At 37.9% G+C, this 19124-nt stretch overlaps 4 protein-coding genes across 13 annotated transcripts; 2 read left to right on the top strand and 2 right to left on the bottom strand.

Moving 5' to 3' along the window:
• The first annotated feature begins 457 nt into the window (after positions 1–457).
• On the top strand, positions 458–4644 carry LOC113730406 (uncharacterized protein At2g39910). Of its 7 annotated transcripts, none has more exons than XM_072073857.1 (8): positions 458–675; positions 828–1353; positions 1450–1536; positions 2049–2239; positions 2598–2721; positions 2910–2974; positions 3955–4062; positions 4185–4644. In XM_072073857.1, exons 1-8 carry the CDS (start codon positions 638–640, stop codon positions 4309–4311), a joined length of 1266 nt encoding a protein of 421 aa, XP_071929958.1. In that variant the 5' UTR covers positions 458–637; the 3' UTR covers positions 4312–4644. The 7 variants fall into 7 exon arrangements, with proteins under 7 accessions (XP_071929958.1, XP_071929956.1, XP_071929959.1 ...); XM_072073855.1 differs by having other exon boundaries at positions 460–675; positions 2598–2811; XM_072073858.1 differs by having other exon boundaries at positions 461–675; positions 3961–4062.
• Positions 4645–6479: 1835 nt separating this feature from the next.
• On the bottom strand, positions 6480–7928 carry LOC113733450 (glucan endo-1,3-beta-glucosidase). Its single transcript, XM_072073098.1, has one exon. It carries the CDS (start codon positions 7926–7928, stop codon positions 6723–6725), a length of 1206 nt encoding a protein of 401 aa, XP_071929199.1. The 3' UTR covers positions 6480–6722.
• Positions 7929–9226: 1298 nt separating this feature from the next.
• On the bottom strand, positions 9227–12772 carry LOC113730404 (uncharacterized protein At2g39920). Of its 4 annotated transcripts, XM_072073852.1 has the most exons (6): positions 12584–12771; positions 11905–12111; positions 10955–11402; positions 10105–10305; positions 9937–9989; positions 9813–9856 (listed from the first exon to the last, which is right to left on the bottom strand). In XM_072073852.1, the coding sequence occupies exons 2-5, from the start codon at positions 11972–11974 to the stop codon at positions 9950–9952; spliced, it is 759 nt and encodes a 252-aa protein (XP_071929953.1). In that variant the 5' UTR covers positions 11975–12111; positions 12584–12771; the 3' UTR covers positions 9813–9856; positions 9937–9949. The 4 variants fall into 4 exon arrangements, with proteins under 4 accessions (XP_027110855.1, XP_027110853.1, XP_027110857.1 ...); XM_027255054.2 differs by lacking the exon at positions 9937–9989 and having other exon boundaries at positions 9227–9856; positions 11905–12087; positions 12584–12772; XM_027255052.2 differs by lacking the exon at positions 9937–9989 and having other exon boundaries at positions 9227–9856; positions 12584–12770.
• A 3520-nt stretch (positions 12773–16292) lies between these two features.
• On the top strand, positions 16293–19108 carry LOC113730402 (sedoheptulose-1,7-bisphosphatase, chloroplastic). The gene is made up of 8 exons (XM_027255049.2): positions 16293–16620; positions 16733–16855; positions 16982–17167; positions 17526–17607; positions 17705–17926; positions 18068–18168; positions 18256–18327; positions 18442–19108. Exons 1-8 carry the CDS (start codon positions 16507–16509, stop codon positions 18721–18723), a joined length of 1182 nt encoding a protein of 393 aa, XP_027110850.1. The 5' UTR covers positions 16293–16506; the 3' UTR covers positions 18724–19108.
• The last annotated feature ends 16 nt before the right edge of the window (positions 19109–19124 follow it).

Raw genomic sequence — 19124 nt, 5'->3', positions numbered from 1 at the left:
ATATTCGAGTAAATTTTATATACACTGATAGCGTATATAATAATACCGTTAAATTCATGATATGCGTGTAAAAGTTAAATTTTAAATTTAAATTTTGTATAGTTTTCGTTCATCCAACGCTGCTGTCAGTATAAGAAAAATTAATCTCAACTATTTATAGTTGTTTTTAACAATTTGTTCTGGTGTCTAAATGTGAATAGACAACAACAAACAAACAAACAAACAAGACGTTGAAGAATGATCTAACTCTATGAGTAATGGTATCGGATCCAAATGATTTGTTTGCTTTCCGGTGCCACTTTAAAAGTGAAATGGGGGACAAGTCCAAAAAAAAAAAAGAAAAGAAAATTGCAAGATGTGGAAGGGCGGCCTTTTAGCAATTTTTCCCAATGCACAAATTGGAGAAACTTTTGACTTGTAAATAAATTGGGCCTGTCAATACACTGATAAGCGTACTTGTCACTCTCACAATCAGATAAAATAGGCCTAAAGCTTAACAGAACGATGGTCTTGACTCTTGAATAATACTTAGAACCTAATAAGCCCACTAATCATCTGTAACTGTAATGGTACGCTTGCCATAGTGTCCATCTTCGTTCGTCCCGTCCTCGCGGGGCCTGGATTCTGGTTCTGGAATATGTCGAAGTCATCTGCTCTTCTCCAAAACCTCGCTCTGTAAACTCTTCCTTCTCTCTCTCTCTCTCGCACAATTATCGCACGCTCACGCCGTGAAAATAACAAAACACGAAAATGGAGATGATTGTCTACTTTGTGAATATGCGATTTAGGCTTTCTTCTTTTTTTTTGGCTTATATGTAAATGCGCAGATTATCGGAATCAATTGGAAACGAGCTATCGGAAGCTCACTACACTCCGCCACCCCAAGCCTCCAACGTCTCCATCAAATCCCTTCTCTTCTCTCTTCTCACCTCAAATGCTGAATTTTCTTCCGAAACTGACGTCATCAAAGCCAAAACCAGAGACTTCATTTTATGCTGCGGGGCTTTGGCATCAGCCCTCGACTCCGCCTACGACCAGCTCTCCTGGATACCTAGTTCCCTCTCTTCCGCCGCCACCTCCGCCCTCAAGGACTTAGCCGTTGCTTATTATGATTCTTTTCATGGCGGGGATGAGACGGTGAAGATTGGTGGTGAATTGGAGCTAGATTTGAAGTTTGTTCCCAAGGAGAAGAGATTGGTGGTTGAATTTATGCCTCAGGTTTTACCCTTGTTGAAAGATAAAATTAAGGAGAGTTCAATTGGTACGGCGGATGATATATCGGCTGCCTCTGCTGGGGTCCCCGTGGCTTATGCTATGGTGGCTGCTTATCAACTCCGGTGGCTTGTCACCCAGGTTTTTTGCCCCTTCACCCCGCCCCACTCTTTTTCTTTTAAATCAATTTGTCAATAATAAGTTATTATTATTATGACGTTTATATGTTGGTTGCAGGTGGATTATCCTTATTTAGGAAGGCTTTGTGCTTTGGTGATTCCTAGTGCATTGACAGCTCTTGACCACTGGTCCCCTCAAGTCAAAGTGCGTCCCAATAGTGCAATCTTTCTTGGTTTAATTCATTTTTCACATCCTATTGCCTCTTCTCAGCAAAACGCTGGGCTTTATTTTTGTTCGTTTTGCTTGGCTGTCTGATAATCTTCCTGCGGACTTTAGACAGGCATGCTGTTGACTTGTGGAAATGTATGTTGAAGCTTCTTTTGGAGCTTATTATGTCATTTCCTTTGGTAAATGCTTCTTCTGATAAAATATAGCCACACTCATGGTGTACTTCTGTGAAGATTATAGTCCAAATTTACGAGTAAGAGACGTTAATCTGAAATGCACTTATAACTAAACAACTTTTGATAGAATTTGAAGAATTATTCTGTCCGAGTTTTGCGCCCATGGGATCCAACGTTCCCTGCTCTAGGCAACAGAAATATTGACACTAGGTGTTTTTTTGTCTATTTTGATGTCCAATTTGTGAATGTTTTTGTTAATCTCATTGGTAATGTCCGTCACATTATAGATGAACTTCTTTCTTATAATTTCAGGGGCAGGGCATGCTTAGCTTCATTCATCTGGCAAAAAATGTCAATGCTGCGGAAATTGGTTGGTATGAAGATGTTATTCTTGATGCTTGTTGCCAAAATATTGCTTCTAGCGAAGAGATATGGCAGGATGTGGTTGAGATGTCGGTACTTCTGGTGACTTTCACACAACGAAGTAATCCTCGTAGCCCATGGTACAGTGTGTCCTTATATATCTAGAACTTGGCATATTCTCTAGACTCAGTTACTTTGTTGGTATATTCACTGAATATGATGCTTAGACTAATACTCCATTTCATTGATGATGATATTTGCTTGTTACCAATTATTCTATGCTTTTGTAAACATGATGTTTCATTCGTTATTTTTGTAATTTGATTGCTGAATTAAGCAAACACTCAACTACTTGGTGTTGTACTTTATGATTTTGGTATCGTGATGTATACTTCCCAGAGTATATAGCTTAAGTGAGAATATGTTATTAAGCCCTTTTAGGGTGTTTCCTATGTGCTGTTGGTCACATGTTATTTCCCATTGATATTTTTTTCTCAGCATTATCTATGCATATAGGTATGAGAAGCTGCTCAATGAGATGTTAAATCACTTAGAAAGACAACCAAGAAATGTGGAGCGCCGTGTGGTGTGGCTTAAGCACATTGAGCCACTTTTTAACAGTGTGGGTCTCATACTACTAGCCCACTTTCGACGTTTTTTCCCTCTTTTCTTTCGATGGATGCATGCTGATGATGATGATACCGTGTTATTGGTAATCCATACTGTTAAGACTTCAGTTTTAGATAGATGTTTCTAGCATTCAGCTAAGATTCTGGTGCTTGATGTTGATGCTTTCTCCTCTGGATGTAGGTTCTGAAACGGATCAAGACAATTCTGAGATTAACTTGGGTCAGGAGTTCACCATATACTGAGAGGTTAGTTGATTATTCTTTTGATTCTTGTACAGGACATGAAAGTAGGCACTGAAATGCGACATTCCTACCCAAGAAAGGACAAGATTGCTAGAAGTATCAGTTCTAATTTTGTTCACATAAATTGAGTTGTATCCAATTTCTTCACAACAGTCTAGTGGTAATTATGGTTTTTAAAAATTTCTTGGGAAAAATATCATCATCTTAAAGAAGAGAACTGTGTACATAATTTAAAATCTTTAGCCTTAATTGCATGATTATCTTGTCTAATTTTGCTTTGGTTTCACACAAACTGCTGAAAACATTGGCTGCTATCTTCTTTACAGTACAGATTGACATGACATTATCCTTAAGGTTGGGCCTAAGTAATATCATGATATAGGATTTCGATGCAGCAAAAGGTTTTGGTCTCTGATTTTAATAGTCCATCTGAAGAGGGAGGCATGTGTGGGTCATGAATTTTTTGTCATGATCCTTGTTGCTCCTTTTTTCCCCCCTTTATATCCCGGCGATACTATCATGTCAAATTAGGTAATAAAGAAAATCACATGCATGAACATTCATGAATTTGGAAAATTTACACAATCACATTTGTACTACAAGACTGCTTTTTCTTCAAGAATATTTCTGCTTTCTGAGGTTGCTGCAGGCACTCATTTTATCCCGAGTGCAAAATTTGAATTCCTTTGGCATCTGCCTAATGGTGGTTTCTCAGAATGATGGCATTTGCACAAAGTAATGTAGTTGCAGAACCATAGATTCATGTATCATTCTTGGGATAGAACTTCTGTTTTCTGCATTTGAGTTTTTCACTTTGAGATAGAACATTAAACGTTTCAAGTTTGAGCCTGAATTTGCTTGGGCATAGGAGTTCTTATCTCAGCCATCATCTTATCTGCTTCTGCGCCCCTCTTTCCATTTAAACAACCCGATGTTTCCTATATCTGCTGCACTATAATGTCTAGACGAGTTATGAATTTTAGCTCCAGGTTGGTGGATGAGCTTGTGACCCTGCACAAGGAGGCTGCACTGAGAGTTGCTCGTGAAGATATTAGAACACTTATTCTTGACATACTATTCTTAATCCAGCAGTAAGTATCATAATTTTTTGTTATAATAGTGTCCAAAGGATTATACTATTGCAATTCTTCTGTCCGGCTAATACTTGGTCTTGTTGTCTTTCTTCTTTTCTGCTTCCTCTCTGGCAAATAAGATCCAGGGGTTCACAGTTTGAAGCACTGTGGAACAAGCACAAGGAGGATCCTGACTTGACTGCATTTCATGAACTTTTTACCAGAAAGGATGTTGCATTGGTTCAGTTCTCATCCTCTGCTGCATGACACTAATGAACAACTGTGGCTGAATATACTTGGAGTTTCTATATTTTATTGTGACGTAGCAGCTTCCGTAAGGAGCAGTTTGCAGCGAATAGTTAATGTTAACTTAGGGTTCCATATAGATTTTGTTTGCAGTAGCTTGTTGAGGTCAGGTTAGAGATTTATCTACGGCGTACAAATGCGACTCAGGTATACTTATTTGCTTGTGATTTGGTATAGTTAAGTTCTGACCTACTTTTTTTTTTTTTGGTATTAAAAAATAACGCTGGCATATTCCTGTGACTTTTAAGATGGGATACATTAAAGATGCAGTACTACTCGAATTCCAATGACAAACTTCCTGTGTACATTCCTTAGTTTATCTGAAGATTGTCAGATCTGTAGATTTGCTTAGAGATGCAAGAAAAAGATTTATTTTGTTGCTTTTCCTCTCTCCATAGACAGCAGATACACTTCCTGTTGCTGTCACCATGGTGGCTTTCTTCCCGTACGTATATCTAACTTAACCGACCACAATAGGTCATTTTGCGACGAGTAGGAAGGCAACTTTAACCTGGTTGGAGTAAAGAGTTAATCGATACTTTATTTATTTATTTTTTTGGGGAGAAATAGGGAAATATAAATTAAAAGTTTAAATCTTTACAAACCGGAATAGACAGAACCCTGTACGATCATCATCATAGTTATTAAATCTTGGTCCGACCCGACGATTGAACCGATCAAACCAGTGACTCGATCATTGGATTGGGCCAAATTTCAAATCAGATCATTTGAGCAAGGGGACAGTTGATTAGTCAACGATCCGACGGTCCGACCGGATTAACTTGGAAACCCGATCGATTTTGTCCTTGGACCCGATTTTGTGGAAAATTTTTATTGTCTTTGCTGGAATTCGAACGTTGGACCTTTGCCCAACACTACAACATACTTACCACCAAGCTACTTTGAAATATGCTAATAAACAACCTTTATTATAATATATAAATATTTTTTCAATTCTACCTTTTTTTTTTCTCTAAAACAAATATATTGGAATCTTTTAGTAAAATTTTATTACCCTTCAAACTCTATAAGTTATAAAATAGATTTCAAAAATAGCATATTATATAATTCATTTTAAAGACAAATATTATTTTAATAATTTTTTACACTTAAAATTCATAAATAAGTTAGATAATTACACTAAATATTGATAAAATTTTACACTTGAAGTTTGATGTATTACTAAATAACTTTATATTTGATTGAATCTTATATGAATTAATTATTTTATAGCAAATTAAATTAAATGAGCTTTTGCTATGGCATTATTTATTATAATTTATATCATATATCTTATATAAAAAATTATGAAATATAATATTTAAATATATTTAGTGACCCACCAGTTTAATCATTGGCCGGTTCCTTCTCGGGTTGGGTTTAATAACTATGATCATCGTACAAAAGACTGGACATGGACACAGGGTGACAAGGAAACAAGACAAATTCTTCAGAAGCTTCAGTGCCTATTTTTGCCAAACAGAAAAAAAAAATCCGCATATCTTTTTGCTTCACGGAAGCCATGCCTAATGGTAATTACTTGGAAGCTCTGCATCATAGCCCTCCTTGATTTTGGTGCGAACACTAATTAGTCTGCAGTCACTTCAAACGACTAAATAATAGTAATATTATGTCCGTTGATTCTGAATTCACGTGGCTTTTTCATATGACGGAGGAAAACTGGGAAGGGATGCATATTTTGGTCTGGTGACAATGCATACGGGGAAAAGTGAAGGCATTGATCTTATGAACTGAATATCTTCACTCTGAAATCTCCTCGCGCCTCTGTTTTCTCCCGAAAAGTATGTAGTAGTACTAAGGGAGTGAAGTACATCCCGCAACTCTACATTTCCCTGTTTGCTGCACTAGCTTTGACAAGCTGAGTACCAGAATCCGCTGATGGATTCAATAAAGGGCATATGATCACACAATTAATTGAAAACAATCCAAAAGGGAAAACAGAGACTGCCCCATGCAATTACATGGAGACCCCAGCAAAATTGCAGAAACTGCTAGAAGATTGTTGAGCTGAAATGTGTCACTACTGCTTAGCATGGGAAAGAACTGAAATGTAATTTCGGTTCATCTAAAGATCATCAGCACAAATCAAATGACTATTCACTGTGTTTTCTTCTGGAACAGAATTACAACAATTCACAACCTCACTGAACCTCAAATGTATCTATTCCAAATAGCTACATCTCAATTAACAAACTAATACCTGCATTATGGAACTTAGGCACAAGTTTTGACTGCTGATATTGACAAAATACTGAAATGAAGAGAGCGATGATGATTAGGATCTAAGACACTGCAGATCAGTACTAGTAGTTAACCAAAAATATTGAGCATTACTGTTCTAACCAGCTAGCCTAGAGCAGCAAAAAATATACTACTACATGGGAAATGATCCCCAGAGCAAGCTCCACCAACCATGCAGCAGGCATCGCAGAAAGTTTCTCTGAACCTGAGAAGTCAAGATTGAATTTCATAGTCATGTTAGGGTACAGAATCCCCCAACGCTGGTGCTGGTCATCTGCTCTATCACTAGCACTACTGCTGCTAGTACTGCTGTTATTCACCATCTCCACAGGGCTATTTTCTTCCTCATCATCACCATCAAACAACTCATATATGTAGACTTCGGCCACCCCATCTTTCTTCAGCGGAGTCCCCAGCCCACTCTTCAAATGCGATATCAACCCCTTCAGATACATCTGAGCGTAGGCGGGAGTGCCCTCCTCATTTTCGCCGGAGGAGGAAGACGGCCACCCTGTCTGGGAGAGGATCAGCTTCATGTTCTCATGCCCCGTGATGGCCAATGCGGTGACGACCGCGTCCACCATCACGTCGAACAGGTTCCGGTACCGGGCGGCGGTGATGGGGTCATCCCGGAAGTTGAAGGGATCCTCCCGGAAGAGAGCGAAGCCAAGCGGGATTGCTGGTTGGACCTTGTAGACGGTGTAGGGGTAGAGATCGATGAGGAGAGAGGAGTTGGTTTCGGCCAAGAACTGAAGGATGGGCTTGACGAGGAGGGGGTTGATAGCTGGGTGGAATTCGGCGGAAGAAGGGGGGAAGGCTTGGGAGACGGTGTTGATGAAGGAGAAGGAGGTGGAGACGGAGATGGTCTTGATGCCGAGGTCGAGGAGGGAGAGGTGGAGGTTGCGCATGGCGGGGAGGAGGAAGGTGGAGGGGTCGGAAGTAGGGGCTAAGATGGAGGAAGAAGAGACGACGTCCGTTCCGACGGAGATGAGGGAGATGTGGGCTCGGGGGTGGAAAGGGAGGACGTGGTAGAAGAGCCATTCGGAGGCGAAGGAGACGTTGGCGGCGAAGGAGGGGAGGAGGGAGTTAGGAACGGAGAGGATGAGGGAGATGTTGGAGTAGGCGAAGGCCCGGATGGCGGCGGGAGTGGGGTGGAGGATGTGGACGGAGGGGATGCGGAGGGAGGTGAGAGTGGAGGCGACGCGTTCGGGGGTAGGGAAGTTGGAGGGGGTGTAGACGACGCCAATGGTGGCGGTGGCGGTGAGGAGGGAGAGGAAAGAGAGAACGAGAATGGTGAAAGAGAAAGGCGGCGGCATGACGGTGCAGGTTTGGTTGTTTCTCGCTTTCTTTCTTGGAGGACAAGCTTTGTATGGTGGAATTGCTAGAGAATGGGCTTTACCACATTTTACTAGTACTAGTAGTAGTAGAGGAAGAATGGCAGAGGAAGAATGGCCAAATTTGGGCGGCGAGTTTGGTTGGTTATTAGTCAGTTATGGCAGCTGTGCCTGTGCCTGCCCGGGACGAGTGAGCGAGAGAGAGGGAGTTAAGTTAGTTATGCAGCTGGCCTCTCCCCAACCCACTGTGTGTGTGCGTGAAACTGAATTGGAGGTCCGGTGGGGTGACGGTTACGGAGGGGAAGAAAAAAAAACTCCTTCGGCAACAAGAGGACTTCAGGGTGTGTGTGTGTGTGTGTGTTTTTTTGAAAAAAAAAATTCGCGCGCTATCTGGGAGAGTGGCTGCTGGTAGTGGTGTAGTTCATGGCTGGCGGCAACAGCCCAGCCATCGTTTGGTTTAGAACTCAGAGAGACTCACAAAAATGATGACACAGACAGACAGGCAGCAGAAAAATATATTTGCTGTAATTAATTACACGTTTGTAGTTCCAAAATGATGATATCCTTTTTCTTCCTCTGTGATTGATTTTAGTAAAAAACAAGGGAAGGGACAACAAATCTTTGGAATGCAGAGTGGTTTTCTTCTAATCTTGTGCAGCCAGAAGACTATTTATTGCATGGCCGAGAGCTATGTAATAAATTCATCTGCATTTTCTCATTATTGTTAGCAATTGATTGTTAATCATCGTTTGTTAAATTTCACGGAGCATGTCTTTTAGCCTTAATTTAAATTCTTTTCTTTTCCACGATTTTAATTCTATCTACGGTAAAACCGTCAACAGTATTTACTACTATTATTCAGCAATTGTTTGTTTGTCCGATTACAGTCTGAAATTTGAGCATGCCGGAATGTTATTTTGCTGAATCATGTTTCCCCTTTTAAGGCCTGGCAATTTATCCACAACTTTAGCTTTTTTTTTTTTTTTTTATGAACTTGTTGGCGTTCTTGTTGGATGGTTCATCAATCAAATTGAGCATCAGGGAAATGTCTCGATTCGAATCGCCCTCCCTCGAGATTTCTTTTCTTATATTTTCTTCCCTACCATACTTCTTTGTCTACCAAAACATAATTACAGGTGCAGTAAGATATTGAGGATATATACACCGCTTGGCAGTGTTACTTTCGCCCATTAAATTGGTCGTTTTCATAATAGGTCACCAATCACCATTTAGTGCTCATTACTTCACCACTTAAATCAACAAAGTTATAGTCACGGAAGTTAGTTAAGTGCTTCTGCTTTTAAATTTTTAACACTAATTGCTGCTAAAACAACATGTTGATTCTTTTTCCCCCTTATTAACTATAATAACAATCTCAAATAAATAAAAAGGTCCTCTTTTTTTTTCTTCACTTTTACCTATACAATCTCAATCTCAATTAAAAGGAGTGCCGTCAAGGTGAGATCACGAACGGCATAGTTTACGAACATTCAAATCCTTTCCAGTCTCCGCCAACAATTTAACAGCCAACGAACCACTTGCCTTGGTTCTTGGAAGTCCGTCCGTCCGTCCCAAAATCACTCCAGCAGGAGATGGACTGGTGACGTTTCTCAGGGGTGAATATGTACAGAGGAGAGAAATCACCTGCGCCGTTGAATGTGCCTGGTATTAGGAGTATAAAACTCTTTTTCTAGGCAAATTCAACCCTATCTGAGACTTCAGAGGGATGATTGTTCATCCTATCAGTAAAAACATTGGGAATCTTGAAACTGAGTCCCCCAGTTTTTGAGCCCGTTAGAAAATCCAACTGGCTGCTGATTGCAGCTACTGTACGCAAACCTTGTCCTTTGATTGCGGTCCTCCTCCTGGTAAGATACTCTTGGTCATCCATATCGAATTCATTGTCCTCTCTGCGATAAATACAAGCCATCATATGGGATTAAAACTGCTCTGTTTATTGTCATTTCACATGATATCAGAGGCAAATTACTTAAACTAGCTGATTAGTCATAAAGTAACACATGTGGCGAAGCCTCGCATCTCCTGCAAATGTGAGCGACAACCTTAGCATTATACAAAAACATAAAGGTTTTCCTATCCCTGAAAACCAGTCTTTTAGTGACTCAGGGATGTGAGGGAAATTAAGAATTACACATACCTCATGATCAGTGATGACCAACCCCCACATCCAACTGAGTTAAGGTACCCAACAGTGGTTTTATGTAATCTCTCAGGTTTCCTTGATAACAAAATCATTGGCCACCCACCATTTTGAAGTTTCACATATAGTTCACGAACAAGGATCCATTTAAGCTGTCTTGCATCTTTGTGACAATTACTGCAAGTATATTCATTGAATCTGCACCAGAAAGACACCAAGATCTTTATTTAAACAGCTCCTGCTGTGTGTTGGGAATCTTGATGTCTATTTAAGGAGTTAAATATAAAATGGGGTAACTAAATGTTTAAACATTTGATAGAATTGAAAATATGCAGAATATACAAATGACTTCAATTCACTACCTTGCACATTTGTTTTTCAAGGTGAAATAAGGCAAAGTTGGCACAAACACATCATGTGAATATAGGTAATAATCTAACTTTCCCATCAAAGATGAGCATGCAAAAAACATCAACCATGACAAGGCAATCAAGCCTGTGAGAATGAAACATGTGACACCATGGTTATGACAAAATCTAAACATTCTGAAACTTCCTACACTTTCAGAATAAAGCAGGCGTCACGTAACCATAACCTCCAGAATAACAAATCTTCATGTGAGCAAATAATATCCTACTTAACTTTTTCTTAGAGGAAAACAAAAGCAAGACAGAGCAAAATACAACAAAACCATACACACAACACACTAGAAGATGCAAACAAAAGAACACTACTTATCACGTTGAAAAGAAACAGTACTCACAATCTTCGTAAACTTTGCAAAAGCCCAAGGGCTAATCAGAGAAAGGACCTAAGCCAGAAGCTCATAAAAAAAGACAGAAAATACCGGTGCATTAACTGATCAAGGGAGTCATAGTCTGATGGTAACAAATCATCTGCATCCATCAGCACCACATCTCGCCCATCTTCTCCTGGTCTAATGCTACTGAAGTAATTCTCAACCACCCTCAAAGTAGCATTTAATTCTCTAATGTACTGACCATCGCCAATGAACTGAAATGCTAATTCTTTGCAAACTAAAGGAAAAGAATCTGAATCCAAATGGTTGAGCTCTATATGTAGAGCTAAAATCCTACAAAACTCATAATCATCACTAGGTTTCTGCATCTCCACAACACCAGCATTTTGCCTCTGACAGTTTTGCAACATTACAGTCAAAGCAATCAGCAGTGTCATCAGTGAGACTCCAACCGTTACAAGTCCAGCAACAAAGACTGTAGCTGCAAATGATGACATATAAATTCCTGTCTCCATGGTATAATGGCTTTCACTTTCTGCACAGATGTAAAAGTATAGGTCAATAGTTTAATTTGTCTAGAGGCGATAGTCTGTCCGCATAATCTACCCAAGTCAGTCTAGGTTTATGGTTATTAAGACAAAAGGAATGAAAGAATCCTACAGGTGCAAAAGGTTATTGTCCATTGAGCTGAACCAAATACCGTGACACATTAACTTCAGAAACACAATGTCCCTCTTGACATTATGCATCTCCTTGTTCATCCCTTTTTCATGCTTTAGAGCATGTTGCAGGAACTTCATCCAGTGTAGATGTCAGAACTCTAGTTAGATTTCTGTTTAACTACAATTATTATTTGGCCATGTTTAACAGTAACAGTTTACTAACATAAAAGTAAAAGAAAAAAAAAGGAATTACGATGTTGCTTCATGCTGCAATACCATGACTTAACTTTAGACACCATCTTTAATTTTCCAATCATAAACTACAATAAGAACTTCAACAAGACAGAATAAGATGTTGAAAGTGGAAATGCAAACCTGAGGCACTTCTCCTCAGAAGACTCTGAGCAGAATATTCCCGCTCCATCTGATGGCCATAAGCCGACATTGTAGGATCAGCACGATCAGCTAAATCTCACGCGATCAGTCGTTCTCATATACATATCCACCATATAGTCAATGACTTCGCTACATTAGCAAACAACATCTCACCACCATCGACTGATAATGCCAACCAGAGAAAATCTGTTAACATATCCAGAACTTTGTAAGCAATAAAAGAGAACGACTCTAACAATCAAATCAGTATCATATCCTCTTTCACCTTAAATTAAAACTTGATTGCAATCAATTCAAAGTAACAATCTTTTGGAAATATGATGAATCTTAAACTTCTGTTCCAACCAAATTTAACATGTTAACCTGTTCCTTCAACTGAAACATTAATACCATGATTATCAGCCCATCAATCAAAGATCCAATAAAATTACCACCAAAGACATTCCAAAAATAAATCACAAAGTGCCAAAAAGGAGAAAAAATGGTAATCTTGATAAGGAAACAGCAGATACACAATCAAGATGTTGTTCTTATTAAAGTGATATGGATCCAAAAATTCGAAAAAAAAAATGGAAAAATCATTTTAAAACCTTATTCCATTGTGATTAGTAATGGCCTAATATGTTCATGTATTGCAGGAGCTGGAAGAGAGAGTTACCAGCGTTATCAAGATACTATCAGAACAATAAGGGACCATCCCAGTTCTAGAAATCAGCCAATGTTTCAGCCGTTTTGCAATTCTATACCGATTGGGTTCTTCGACATTGAAATTGAAACGAATCTTCGCGACGGCGAGACTCCTATGACAATCTTCACCACAGACAGAGACACTTGTGTGCTGTCCAGGCAATTCTGATACGAGTCTAAAAAACGGTTAAATGCAAAAAACCCCATGAACTATTGCACCAGTTACACTTTGCACTCTAAACTATTTTAATAGTCACTTTACACCCTTAGTTAACAAGAAAATAATAAGAAAATTAACTCCATCCAAATAATTGATGAAATAATCAATTTATCCTCCATTAAAAGCTTGTAAGAGACAAAAATACCTTTTCACTTCATAATAAAATTCTTGAAAACATATAACGATAAAATATATGATTGACAACTAAAAAAAGAAGTAGGAAAAAAAGAAAAAATGGAATAAATTCAATTCAAAAATCCCAGCAACCCTATTTTAATACATATGTCAAGTTAGCCCATGTAAAAAAAGATTGTGATTAAGGAACAATAAATAATTTAGGTGATTTATTTTAACTTCTAAGTCCAATATTTTATTTACTAATATGTGGGTTTTAATTTTGGTTCGGTATTCAATCTTTATTGCAATTATTGTGTTAAATTCATATGAAAAAATTTGGATTCTACTCCAATATTATTCTTATGAAGATTTCAAGTGAATTTTTGCTGATTATTTGAAGTTATGGCATTATAATGCATTGAAGAAAATTATGAGATCTTAAAAATTACAGCAATAATCGTTCCTCATTTTAACCCCAATAGTCTAATTATCGTTCAAAGTAACGCACTACTTTTTTTTATGTGTTAACAATTAGACTTTTTGTTATAAAGTGAGTATTAGTCAATTTAAAGTAATAATTTTCCCCATCAAAATGGTATTTTTGCCTCTTAAGTTTTTATTGGAGGATAAATTGGTCATTTCATCAATTACTTAAATAAAATTAATTTTTATATTATTTTTTAGTTGTGCATGGGTGCAGAATGCTCATTAAAATACTCTAGGGTGTAAAGTGCAACTAGTGTAATAGTTCTAAGCATTTTTTGCATCTAACCCCCCTAAATAATGCTACTAGATAACTATCTCATACAATAATTCGTAGACGTTGATTGGACCCACCTTTACAATAGTAGTTTGTAGATGTTGATTGGACTCACATTTGAACGTATTTAAGAATTATTTGAGATACTTTTTTGAGAAATTTTTCGGTCTTTTTTCAGTTTCATATTTATGGTTGTAATCTAATAAATTTTTATTATATCATTTAATAATTAAAACTCTTAAAATTATTTTCGAGTTGATATCTCTTTTTATACATTTAACAGTGAATTGATACGTAATAGTATGTGGTATCCAAAAAATACTATAAAATTTCTCTATTTTTTTCTTATCCCTATTTCATCTCGTGGGATTACGTCTCCCCATTTATATTTCTACGTTTATCTGCCCACGTATTATTTGTCCCTAGTGCCTGCTCCATAAGGGACAAAGATAGGCAGCCGCCCCAACGATTTCAAAGATTCTTCTGTACCCTCTCAAAATATAAGAATTAGAGTTTGTCCCTCCTCTTTAAAGTTTTATTAGAAAAATCTGAAGGCATACTCTAAATTGTACATTTTTTACAATCTTGCCCCCCAAACGAATTAAAATGGGGAATTAAATCTATAGAATATTTTGACATTTTCTCCGTGGTTGAAGCCATCATAAAAACGATAAACATATTTAGGAAAAAGTTAAAGCTATGAACATTTTTAGGACAATGTTAAACATGCTTAAGCAAATGCTGAATTATTTGTCTGTTTGATTTAAATTTCAACAATACGCTTGCATTAATAAGTTGAAATTCTTTGATTAAAAAATTTGCCATTACCCCTCAAAAATTAAGAGGATGCAAATTCCTGGATGACATGGTAGAATATATATACCCCGATGCATGAATGTAGAAATTAAGGATACTCTATCCTTTGATGTAACGGGCAATTGACCTTCTTCACCCAAATGGAGTTGTCAATGGGTAAAGCAACTTCCCCCGAATCCGCCCTTCCACTTTGCTTAGCCTGACACTGACATGTGGCGGCAGCACAATAGTCACGCCATTGGATGCCTCCTTCAATGATGTACTTCGGGTGCCAAATTATTGCGCCTGTCAATCGGGTCATATAAGTCAGACTTTGCGAGTTTAGTTTCAACTCATTTAATTTATAACATTTTTGAGTTTGACTCGTGAGTTAATAAATGTGATGATCATACTCAACTCATAAAATATTCAGGTTTAGCTCAATCTCATTTATTGCTCCTCAATTTTTTTAACATAATTACTATAACTATAGAGTTGTAAAATTAATTTAACATTCACAAGACTACAACATTAAAACTAAATATGAACAAGTAATATGTTTTAAAAAGTACCTAAACCAAGAAATTTTCAACAATATTTATATCCAATTCGTTCAAAATACATGAAAAATAGTAATAAAACATGCAGTTATAAGTCAATATATTTTCAAAGGTTGAAACATCGTCATAATTTTGTGACTTGAATCCAAACATGTTTGATAATTTGTATTTCTAAACCAAAAATAAATCAACCAATATTATGCTAATACAGAAATTTACTTAAGTAATAAGAAAAGTTAAAGTTTCAATTATGTATTACCAATATTGGCTCTCAAGAAAGCTAGTAGAAGAGCCTTCAAATGTATTTTTGTGTTTTGTATATATTTAATATTTAGTAATAATATATTTGGATATATAATTATATATAATATCAAAATATAAATATTATATATATATGTAATTTAAGAGTCGAATCTATATCGGGTTTGAGTCTAATAAGATTCAAACTCGACTTATATTTAATTCGAATCTAATTTTTAGGCTCAATCTCAGACTGATTCATTAAAAAGTCGGGCTCATCAAATTTTTTTGCACCGAACGAGCCGAGTTCGGATTGATCCGGTCTCATTAACAATCCTACAAATCATTATAGTCTAACTCACGTCTTTAGATACCCGCAGGGTGGTGGCGTGACTTTAGCAGCATGTTCCAATTACGCCTCCCGACCAACATACCCTGCTCTCAGTCGACCTACTTCATGCAAACATGCATGAAAATGAACACAACCTATAGACGCCTGCTTAGTTTATTATCTACGTATTATTTTACTGTTGGCTTGTATTTCCAGTTAAGTCGTGTTTGGATTGCAATTTTCTGAAGTTTTTGTAGAAAATGTATTCTCGCGATTTAATATATATGAGATAAAAAAAATGATTGAAAAATGTATTCACTCAATTTAAGCCATGTCAAAGAAGTATAAAATCAATTATTGGTTCAATCTACCAAATCAAATGTATATCTCTCGTTATGGCGATGGAGAAGTGTAACATTATTTGTAATGACTTTCCAAAACTTCTTTCCTAGATGTTAAATTGTGAATAAAATGTTGCTCATTTCCTAGTTGACATCAACTTAACAAAAGTTTTTGATTGCTTATGTATGGAGAGACTTGTTAGTTGTAAGCTAAGTTGCCAATCGAAGCAAAACAAAATCATGGGGGCCATTCCGAGCCATATCTCTTAGGTATCACAAGGCATCAACATGCGAGCCACAAATACATGAACGATGGCAATTAACTTGTCCAGTCCACTATATTAGCCTATCTATTTATCAGACGCCACGTGGCAGAAACCCAGTTTACTGCTTATCTTCAGTTCAGTGTCCATGCCCATGAATCAGTTAGAGGCTGATACACTATCTACTACCACCATCAGCCTAAAGCTCTTGCATAGCTTCCATCCTCATCGAACTTTCTAACTTGAATTCCGCGAAATTAATCGATTATGGAGACTGGGATTGCTTGCTGTGCTCGCGGAGCACTCCTGCCAAATGTTTCTTCTCAGCATTCAACTGGACTAGTATCTCCACGTTCAGTTTCTCCATCATTCAGCTCCAGGGTATGTTTTATTTTGTATTTATATCTTGCACTGATAAAAATTAGCCTGCTGCTGACTTTATTTGAGTGCGGCTATCCAACATTCTTGATTCATTAAATAAAATTGCTTGCAGAGTCTGAAATCAAGCTCATTATTTGGAGAATCCTTGCGCATCATGCCACCAAGATCATCACTCAAGGCTTCCAAGTCAAAAAACTCATCACTTGTGACTAAGTGCGAGATTGGTGATAGCCTAGTAAGTTCATCTGAAGAACAATTGAGATTGAACTGCAGCAAATTAGCTCTCTAAGTAGGCGGTGCGATTTCTGTGAGGGGATAGTTTGGCTTATATTAGCTTAATTGGGAATATTAAATTTTGTAGGAGGAGTTTCTTACAAAAGCTACGCCGGACAAGGGCCTGATTAGGCTGATGATGTGCATGGGAGAAGCTTTGAGAACAATTTCCTTTAAAGTGAGAACAGCTTCTTGTGGAGGAACGGCCTGTGTTAACTCTTTCGGTGATGAGCAGCTTGCAGTTGATTTACTTGCCAACAATGTTCTATTTGAGGTAAAGACGTCAACTTGTGAGCCTTTTTCTTCAGGATTCAGCTTATGGGCCAACTGTTTGGCGCATGTTGAGAATGCACCAGAATTTTGATGCTAATCATTTTATTGTTCGAGAAATTACAAATCTTAAATTAAGAGCGGTATATCTGCAATTGGAATGTAACTCCGGAGGAGAAAGGGGGGCAGGGGCAGGGGAAGCAGTTGGCTCCTCTGGACCTCAAACTCCAATTGTGTGAAACTCATTTATCTAGAAATTTTTGTACCTTCTAGATTTTTTAATTGATCAAAAGGGATTTATGATTCGAAATTTACCCTATTATCCCCAACTTAATTTTTTTTCCCATTTCCCAATGCTCTAGGCCTTGAAGTACTCTCACATTGTCAAATATGGTTGCTCGGAGGAAGTTCCTGAGCTCCAAGACATGGAAGGCCCAGCTGAAGGTAACATATACGATTACTGATCAAGAAATTAGTGATTGTTTTCGCCTTGAAAAAGAAAGCATCATCATGATTATATTTGCTCAAAAAATGTAACCAGGTGGATTCAGCGTCGCTTTTGACCCACTGGATGGTTCCAGCATTGTTGATACAAACTTCACAGTGGGTACAATTTTCGGAGTATGGCCTGGAGATAAGCTGACAGGTGTAACTGGAAGAGATCAAGTTGCTGCAGCCATGGGGATCTTTGGACCTCGAACAACGTATGTTCTTGCTCTTAAAGACCTTCCAGGAACCCATGAATTTCTCCTCCTTGATGAAGGTATGCATGGCCATCACACGTCTGTATAACTGCCTCATTGCCCATATCATTTGCACTCTTTATAGGCAGCTCTCTGATCCCTAACCAAACAAAAGAATAAGAATATCGTTCTGATGTTCTGCCTCTTGATTTGATGGACAGGAAAATGGCAACATGTCAAAGATACAACAGAAATCGGAGAAGGAAAAATGTTCTCCCCTGGAAACTTGAGGGCTACATCTGACAACCCTGACTACGCCAAGGTTTCACTATTCTCTAAGCTTTCCTTAATAGTATATTATATTGATTGACAGTGTAATGAATCATGGGTTTTTAATTCTCAATGTCAGCTAATCGACTACTATGTCAGAGAGAAATACACCTTGCGATACACAGGAGGAATGGTGCCTGATGTCAACCAGGTCTAACTCATAGTTGCTGATCTTCACACGAACAGCTACTCTATTTTATGATAGATTAACAAGTAATTACTGAGTTGAAGTTTCAGATGTTAATATTCATGCTAAAACTTGCAGATAATTGTGAAAGAAAAGGGCATATTCACAAATGTGGCATCCCCATCTACCAAAGCCAAGTTGAGATTGCTATTCGAAGTGGCCCCATTGGGGTTCTTGATCGAGAAAGCTGGTGGATACAGCAGCGATGGAACCAAGTCGGTGCTGGACAAGGTTATCAACAGCCTTGACGACAGAACTCAAGTGGCTTACGGGTCCAAAAATGAGATCATTCGATTTGAGGAAACGCTATATGGTTCCTCCAGGCTCAAGGCTCCAGAGCCAGTTGGAGCTGCTGCTTGAGCAACGCCAAACCCAAATGAGATCGTGTCTTTTCCTTTCTTCCAGGGCAACACCAAGGTGCTTTTGACCTTTATACAAAAGTTTTTTTTTTTTTGGGGTCAAACATATAATAGTTAATTAAGTTCTTGATTATGTAGACGCTTCAGAAAGGTAGGTTTTGTGGGCTTTCTGCAGTCCCGGGAACGTAAAAAAAAAAAAAAAAAGTCTGGGCGTAGCTTCTTCGTTGGCTTAATTTTCTTCCTGAAATTTATATCATCAAACACGAATTGCTCAAAACCAAGGCAGTTCTATATAATTCATCGTGGCAAACTCAGGCATCGTATCAGACCGAATTCTACGAAATTATGATGTGAACCAAATAATAGTCCTGATGATGATTTCGTAAGTCCCCTTTTCACACA

This window comes from Coffea arabica, chromosome 2c (genome assembly GCF_036785885.1).
Source record: "Coffea arabica cultivar ET-39 chromosome 2c, Coffea Arabica ET-39 HiFi, whole genome shotgun sequence".
NCBI classification, from domain to species: Eukaryota; Viridiplantae; Streptophyta; class Magnoliopsida; order Gentianales; family Rubiaceae; genus Coffea; species Coffea arabica.
Note: the sequence above shows the minus strand (reverse complement) of the source record. Positions and strands in the feature narration are given on the sequence as shown.

Bases quoted from the DNA above. Each gene is read 5' to 3' on its own strand.
- LOC113730406 (XM_072073855.1), top strand. From the start codon at position 638: ATGTCGAAGTCATCTGCTCTTCTCCAAAACCTCGCTCT. The intron at 1,354-1,449 runs GTTTTTTGCCCC...TGTTGGTTGCAG, and splicing joins TCCGGTGGCTTGTCACCCAG to GTGGATTATCCTTATTTAGG. The intron at 1,537-2,048 runs GTGCGTCCCAAT...TTATAATTTCAG, and splicing joins ACTGGTCCCCTCAAGTCAAA to GGGCAGGGCATGCTTAGCTT.
- LOC113733450 (XM_072073098.1), bottom strand. From the start codon at position 7,928: ATGCCGCCGCCTTTCTCTTTCACCATTCTCGTTCTCTCTTTCCTCTCC.
- LOC113730404 (XM_027255054.2), bottom strand. From the start codon at position 11,974: ATGTCGGCTTATGGCCATCAGATGGAGCGGGAATATTCTGCTCAGAGT. The intron at 10,306-10,954 runs GTATTTTCTGTC...TTTCTGGTGCAG, and splicing joins CTTGATCAGTTAATGCACCG to ATTCAATGAATATACTTGCA. The intron at 9,857-10,104 runs GTATGTGTAATT...TATTTATCGCAG, and splicing joins TGGTCATCACTGATCATGAG to AGAGGACAATGAATTCGATA.
- LOC113730402 (XM_027255049.2), top strand. From the start codon at position 16,507: ATGGAGACTGGGATTGCTTGCTGTGCTCGCGGAGCACTCCTGCCAAAT. The intron at 16,621-16,732 runs GTATGTTTTATT...AATTGCTTGCAG, and splicing joins CTCCATCATTCAGCTCCAGG to AGTCTGAAATCAAGCTCATT. The intron at 18,328-18,441 runs GTCTAACTCATA...TAAAACTTGCAG, and splicing joins TGGTGCCTGATGTCAACCAG to ATAATTGTGAAAGAAAAGGG.